The sequence below is a fragment of the Corvus brachyrhynchos genome, unplaced genomic scaffold, assembly GCF_000691975.1.
Source record: "Corvus brachyrhynchos isolate BGI_N302 unplaced genomic scaffold, ASM69197v1 scaffold148, whole genome shotgun sequence".
Lineage (NCBI taxonomy): Eukaryota > Metazoa > Chordata > Aves > Passeriformes > Corvidae > Corvus > Corvus brachyrhynchos.
The window spans coordinates 37758-45032 of record NW_008239785.1 but is presented as its reverse complement, the minus strand read 5'-3'; the positions used below and the strand labels follow the sequence as shown (position 1 = coordinate 45032).

Here is a 7275-nt window from a genome sequence, read left to right as displayed (position 1 = left end):
AAATGGGGAAAATCTGTTTCATTTTCATCTTTCATTTGTTATCTTGGAGAGTGTCAGTGGCATATACTATTCAGGGACAGCATGGAAACCTGGCTGCTGTCTGTTCCCTTTCTTCTTGTCCAACTTCCACAGGCATTAAATCAGAGGTGTAAGGTGGCTTATGTGTGCCTGTGCCCCTCTGTAAAACTGCTGATTTCTACTCACTTTTCGAACCTTTTACCAGCTACCTCTACAGCCTTCCATGGCAGCAGGTTTCAGAATTTCACTGCCTACTCAGTAAAGTATTTATTTTTATTTGTTTTAAAGTTGAAGATGTGCTGGTGTCTCCAAATGGCAGAGTCCCAGTCTTGTTTGTCAATACTCATAAATCTTTGTCTTTCAGATCCTTCTCAAGTTGCAGAGACCAGAACTGCACATGGTGTATTTATTATAGTGGCAAGAATTGTTGCCATACAACTCTGTCTTGTTCTCAGTGCCTTTCCTAATGAAGCCAATTTTTTTTTCTGTTTTAGGCTTTTGCTTCTATTGCACATTTAAAAGCTTCTGAAGTGTCCATTACCAGTTCCAAGTCCATCCCCAAGTAAATATGTTTTAAATTATTTTTCCTTAGACAAAATTACCATCTAGGCCTTCCTGATGTCCATCTGCCCCCATTTTTGCCCACTCAGTTTTTTTGAGGTCATTCTCAAGTTCATCACCCACAGTGCAAAGTTTGGCTACTCAGCATAGCTCTCATCAAACCTGCTGGGAATACCTGGGGTTCTCCCTGTTTTCACCCTCCCAAGAGGTTCCAGCAACCAAGGGCCCAGTCAGAAACTTCATCTTAGTCTACCCAAGTATTCACCATACCCTGGCCTCCAGCTTCTGCAGTTGTTTCTTCCCTCCCTTCAGTGCCAGCTGCTCGGCCTCATCCAGACGAAGCTGCAGGTCCTTCACCGTCTGGTCCAGGTTCTTCTTCATCCTCTCCAGGTGGGCACTGGTGTCCTGCTCCTTCTTCAGCTCTTCTGCCATCATGGCTGCCTGGTTGTGGTGCACAGTTATGTCACAAATATCCCCATCCCAGCAGTTCTGTGTGCCTGGGAGCAATGCCCAGCTTCACATTGGTCAGTGACTCTGCCCATTCTCAGTCAGTGCCCACGGCCTTGCTATGGCTCTGTCATACAAACAGGATCACTCTTTCTCAAGGTCTGTATTTCTAAAACTGCTCCACCTTAGAGACCAGACAGGGTTGATGTAAAGAAAAGAATAATCAATGCATGTGAGTGGCTTGGTACCAAAGTTCTATTTTTTAAGTTAGTCAAAATTGAAGTATCTTGAAGTATCACCAGCTAGCACTCTGCGTCTCTGGGTTTCCTAGTGATTTTGTGTATCTGGCTATTTGGTGCCTAAATTTGCCAAAGTCAGACTTCTAAGCAGTTTTTGCCAATGAGATGACCCTGAGTACCTCAAACTGCACTGAAAAGCTTATGCCTGCTGAGATCCTCAGAGTCTGAGATAAATGGCTGTCACCAACGTGGCAGAGCAGAGAGGTCAGGGATCCTGCAGCACTGCTGCTGGTGGGCAATCAGGACTACACACTGGTGCACCAGGACTTGATGCAAGAGTGTCACCATTTTCTGTTTAATATTCCTATACCTTTCCTAGATGCTCCCATTGTATTGTTACTTCTGATAGGGTGGAACCTGCAGCCTTATTTAAATGAAACATTTATATTCTCTTTTTATTTCTTACATGTCTAGCATTTGTATAGAATTGTGTATGATTTTAGTCCTAATTTCTGATTTTCTGTGCTGTGTCTACACAGGCCTTTGTTTCAATCTACTCTTTTTCTATTACAATTTTGCCACCATCTGTCCTATCCTGCCTATTACATTTACTCTGGAAGCAAAAGTGAATGGGTATGGAGAAGGGGAGAGAGAATGCCTCTTCAATACAGACAGCTAGCAGGACATGAGGACCCTTTCTGAAGGGGTCTTCTGTGACAAGTAGTAGGGAAATGGCTGCATGAGGCCCATGTGGGAGGGATTGTGTGTCACAGGTATTTTCTGTTGAAGAATTGTTTCTCTTTCGTCTGACTGCTGCCTTTTTAAAGTGTAGAAGTGACTGTGGCAGTACAAAATGCAAGGGAGGCAAGCAAGAGGACTCACATCTGTGATTGCTTTCTTTGCTTTCTCCTCTGCATTTCTGGCTTCCTGAACGCTGTCTTCAACTTCAGTCTGTAAATGAGCTATGTCCACTTCCAGTCTCTTCTTGGTGTTGAGGAGGCTTGTGTTCTGTCGGGACAGTCAGCAGACAGGTCATTCCCACCCCATTTGTGCCACTCCCACACGCCTGCAGTAATCTCCTGTACCAGGAGATGCCGAATACCTGTGAGTGGAGCAGCTGAACTCTCTCACTGGCATCCGTCAGCTCCTGCTCAGAAACCTTCCGGGCTCGCTCGGTCTGCTCCATGGCAGCTCTCATCTCCTCCATTTCTGTCGTCATCAGATTGTTCCTACGCTCTACAATAGCAAGCTGCTCTTTCAGGTCGTCATTCTCCCTCAAGGCATCATCTAAATGGAGCTGGGAATCCTTAAAAGGTGAAAGCACCGTGAGACCCAGAAGCAAGCAGAGTGAATGGCAAAGACCCACGGCCCAGTAGCCTTGGGGTCCCTACCTTGAGTTGCCCTTGCACAGCTTTAAGGTGCTTCTGTGTCTCTGCTGCCTGGCAGTTGGCATGGCTCAGCTGTATTTCCATGTCGTTCAGATCTCCTTCCATCTTCTTTTTCAGCCTCAAAGCATCATTTCTGCTTCTGACCTCAGCGTCCAGCATGGTCTGCATAGACTCCAATACCCTCTGGTGATTCCTCTTCAGCTGTTGAATTTCCTCATCTTTCTCTGCAGTCCTTCTATCAACGTCTGACTTCACCTGGTTCAGCTCCAGCTGAACACGTAGGATTTTCCCCTCTTCGTGCTCTAAAGAGCCCTGTCAGGGTTGGAATATTGTCATTTGTCTCTGTGGTGTCCATTGCTGGGAAATGGCCATGCAGAAATGTGACCCTCAACAGCTGGGAGGGCAGGTGTATTTACCTTACCGTGGACCTTTAGAGAAGACCAAGCACTGAAAAAGCTTTCCATGGGAGCAAATTCAAACAGATGGTGCAAAATGAGCTCAATTTTAGACCGGGACTGGGGTTTTTTTTGTGCATGATAGCATAGCAAGGAATGCCACATTGGTATGGCAGAGGAGCAGTCCCTGTGCTTTTTGGTCTGTCTGTGCTGTCTTACTGCACTTTTGGGACAGTTTCAGGATAAGCAGGAATATAAAACATACACCCAAATTTTCTCCATTCTTGGTTTCTCTAAAAGAAAGCCCCTTATTGAGGACACTTGCCTCTGCTTCTTCTAATGCTGCTTGTAGGTCACACTTTTCTTGCTCAATTTGCTTCTTTGCTTTCTCCAGCCCATGATTTGCTTTTCCAGACTCAGCAATCTGTTCAGTCAGATCAGAAACTTCCTCTGCAACCAGAAAACACATACTCAGCTCCTCTCAGATAGTGTGATCAGTGGCACCTGCAATTGCTCTTTGGCAGCGGGAGTGACAGAAGAGGCTCTGATGTAATGGGATGTAACAGTGAGAAGAAATAATACGTCTTGTCTTGTGTGCAGTCTTTATTTCTGACAACCTGCACATCCCAGTTCAGTGTGAAATTTGAAAATGAGAGGGACCAACTGAAGTGAGCTCAGAAAATAATGTCAACTTCCTCCAGGTAGTGAAATGACATCTCCAGAGACAGTCATGTTTGATTGATCTCTTTATGCTTAGATAACCCCCAGTGATCATTCAGTTCACAAAAAGGATCTGAGTTGTACTTCCTTTATATAATTAGTTTGCTTATTAAAGCAATTACATTGTGCCACAGCTACATGATCCTCCAATAATCAGGAGACACACAACAGCCCTCTGGATTTTTTCTAGTGGCAGTGACTGAAGAAATCTGAAAAAACTGAGTATCATCATAATTTCTGTCTATTCTGTTAACTTGGTCCCTATCCATGCATAGGATTACAATAGTGTGGAGGAGGGGGAACATCCTGAGGAAGCAGCATGCTGTAATGAGCTGTAAGCGTGTGCTTGAAGGTGACTTTATGATCAGCTGCACAGGAAAGAAAGTCACCACCCTCACGGGAAAATCATAAAGAGCAAAACCCTGGGAAGAGGCAGAGCTCTGGTAGTCCAGAAATGTGGAAGCAGCTAAGGGCTCATGGTGAATCTAAGCTGACAGACACATGAACTTACGCTGGAGGTTCTTGTTCTCCCGTCTGACAGTCTCAGCCTGGTCAAGCATTTCTTCATAGGCATTCTTCATCCGGAAGATCTCCGTGCTGAGAGAGCGAGACTCCTTCTGGGCAGCCTCCAGCTCAGTCTGGCTCTCCTGGTACTTCTGCTTCCATTCAGCCAGGATCTGGAGTGACAGGAGAAGAATGGCCCATTCTGAAGCACTTCCCTCTCTGCACCTTTATATGACAAGAACCCAAGAGGCCTGGCCTATCTTAACAGTCTTTTGCTTTGGACTGTCCTCTGCCTGTGACAATCAACTCCCTGTGATCCATACTCTGGCTGTTTTGGTGGGAGCTACTTAAATTTGCCTCTTCAGTCAACACTAGTGCATGCCCCAAGCTATCAGGAAGAAGTTTGGTTTGACACCAGCCCAGACATCATGTGGTTCGTCTGAAAAAGGATGTGTGAGACTTCATTGTGTTGCAGGAGCCAGTTGTCCTGGACTAAGCCCACCAAGAAAGGTCATATTCTACCAATTCTCTCCTGAGTTTGACACCACAGACCTGTGAGATCCATTTTTAGCAGTCTTTTCACTCCCACAGGGGTAGGCCAAGACACAGGGCTGTGCAACATCACTTGGTCCAACAGTGCAGATTCTTTTAAGTGTTAGTAAGGGCCGTGAAGGCTGGAACTTTACATGAGTCTGAGGCTCTGCCTAACCCCAAGGTTAGGCTAGCAGACTAGCAGCAGGGCTCGTTAGCTTGCATGTGAGTATTCACTCAGTCTGTTTGACCAGTCTCCCTTGTGAAGACGTCATGCTTTTTAAAACTATCAGAAGGTACTTTATTATTTGCTGTGGTCACCTGGGGTTACTTACACAGTGACTTTTTCTTTACCATATGTCCCATTATGGGGTCCTTACCATAACTTTGCTTTGGGTAAGATGCAGTTTATTTTACTGTGAGTGCAGAACTTTGATAACTTCAGAATTTGTCTTGTCCTATCAAACATCTAATGATGTTTAGATCTGGCATGGTCTTTTGAACAAACCTTGTCAAAATTCCTCTGCTTTTTATCAAATGCTGCACAGACTGCATTTGACCTCTCCACATCAATCATGAGGTCATCCACTTCCCCCTGCAGCTTCTGCTTTGTCTTCTCCAGTGAAGCACACTTTGCATTGACAGCCTCAATCTGCTCCTCTGACTCCTGCAGGCGCTGGGCCAGCTTCTTCCTGCAGGACGGGACGTTCAGCACTGAGAAAAGGAAAATTCTGACCTTCTCAAGAAATGGACATGAAAGGAGTTTGGAATGAGAAAGATGGGCAGAGAGAGAAATAGATGATGCTGTGGTGCCAGGAGCCTGGGGTGTCACAGCACTCTGAAGTGGTGCATGGAATGGGAGAATACGTACCCAGATATGTACTGTACCAATGTGGAGAGGGACCAGAAATAAGCTTTCAGTACCAACAGTGTAAAGAATGTGCCTTTTCAACTACTGAGATTAACTCAATGCACTGGAATTCTCCTTTATGTAGACACCCCTAAGCCTCTGTCCCTACTCCTCCTTTAAATATCTACTCACTCCCCTTTTCACTTCTAATAAATTACAAAGCACACTGCTCTGCATATTCCCACTACAAACATATTCTGGTTTCCTTCAGTTCTTCACTCATTATGCTTAAATATCCTTCTACTTCCTCCAAGCCACCTCCTCACATACTTGGCCTCCTCGAGCTCCTCCGTGCGCTGAATCGCATCCGTCTCGTATTTGGTTCTCCACTGGGCCACTTCGCTGTTGGCCTTGGACAGGGCACGCTGCAGCTCCCCCTTGGCCTCCTGCTCCTCCTCATATTGTTCCCGGAGCAAGTCACAGTCGTGGCGAGCGGACTGCAGGGCGTGGGCCAGGGCGTTCTTGGCCTTGGTAGTTAAAATTATACAAATTGTCAGAACGCTAATAATTTGTGACTGGATATTTTTCCAGTAAAATATTCTTATCTCCCTATCCATGTGCTACAGTTGCTAGGGAAACAGAAGGAGCAAAATGAGTAACATTAGGGACTCTGTGTTTCAGACTTGATGTTGTTAAACAAGGTCAGGTGCTTGCCCATCTTGTCTGGGATAAGACTTCTCAAACGCATCTGCACCAAGTGTTTCAGGCAGAGGCAAAATAAATCCAACAGACAAGGTGAAAGCACTCCTGCTCTATTTCCTTTTTTTTCCCTTGCTTTGATTCAGGGATTTCCAGTAGCAGTACTAGGTATAGGCACAGAGCTGCTTTCATTCACTTCTCTCATGTTTTTGAAGTTCAGAAGTCATGATGAGAAGGGCTTAAACAGTCTTGCCTATTTAATTTTTAGTGTCTCCTCTCTGTGTTGTATTCCAAGTCAAAGTTCACAATTTTCACTGTTCTGATGTCTCTTCTCTGAGGAGAAATCAAATTTATTTTTTTAGTACATTGATTTATTTTAAAATTTGTTGTTCCAATTGAAAGCAAGTCACCTTATTTTCTTCCTCTAGCTGTCTCTTCAGCTCTTCAGTCTGCTGAGTGAAAGTATGTTTGCCTCGAGTTAACTGAGAAATCAAGGACTCCTTCTCCTCCAGTTGCTGAGTGAGTTCACCTAACATGAAAACATTGATTTTTTTAAATACAGAGATACGAGACATAAAACAAATGAATGACAGCAGCTGGCCATGTAGAAAGGGATTACAAGATATAATGTGGTAAACTGAAGAGAGAGTAGCAATTGCATTCCCATAGGAAAAGCTGTTCAAGAGAAATGCTGTGCTGGCATCAAAGAAAAGATGAACTGAGCACAAACTCACATGTTCATTTTGACTGACAGCACTGCTGGTTTGGCTGTATGTGTCCTTGGGTAGAGTTTCTATGACTGCCACCAGGAGGAGATTCTACGTTCTGAGTTTTGTTCAGCTCACCAAGTGAGGAATATGTTACAAAACACACAGACATTCAGGCAGCATATTTAATTACTTGACACTGGAGTATTACATTTC

The 7275-nt window shown here is 44.7% G+C and overlaps 1 protein-coding gene and 1 long non-coding RNA gene across 3 annotated transcripts in view; one reads left to right on the top strand and one right to left on the bottom strand.

The window, feature by feature from the left end:
• LOC108448885 overlaps window positions 1-6886 on the top strand; it is a 7882-nt gene extending 996 nt beyond the window's left edge. Inside the window, exon 3 of the long non-coding RNA XR_001864959.1 lies at window positions 6781-6886. This is a non-coding gene — a long non-coding RNA (uncharacterized LOC108448885). The remainder of the gene's footprint in view (window positions 1-6780) is intronic.
• Window positions 1-7275, bottom strand: part of LOC103621749 (myosin-13) — a 29174-nt gene that overhangs the window by 1743 nt on the left and 20156 nt on the right. For both annotated transcript variants that reach the window (XM_017743281.1, XM_017743280.1), the window contains 9 exons: window positions 6763-6881; window positions 5984-6180; window positions 5312-5495; window positions 4280-4445; window positions 3374-3498; window positions 2657-2965; window positions 2368-2571; window positions 2148-2273; window positions 850-1020 (listed from right to left, as the gene is read on the bottom strand). In XM_017743281.1, coding sequence (XP_017598770.1) covers window positions 850-1020; window positions 2148-2273; window positions 2368-2571; window positions 2657-2965; window positions 3374-3498; window positions 4280-4445; window positions 5312-5495; window positions 5984-6180; window positions 6763-6881 — 1601 coding nt within the window. The remainder of the gene's footprint in view (window positions 1-849; window positions 1021-2147; window positions 2274-2367; window positions 2572-2656; window positions 2966-3373; window positions 3499-4279; window positions 4446-5311; window positions 5496-5983; window positions 6181-6762; window positions 6882-7275) is intronic.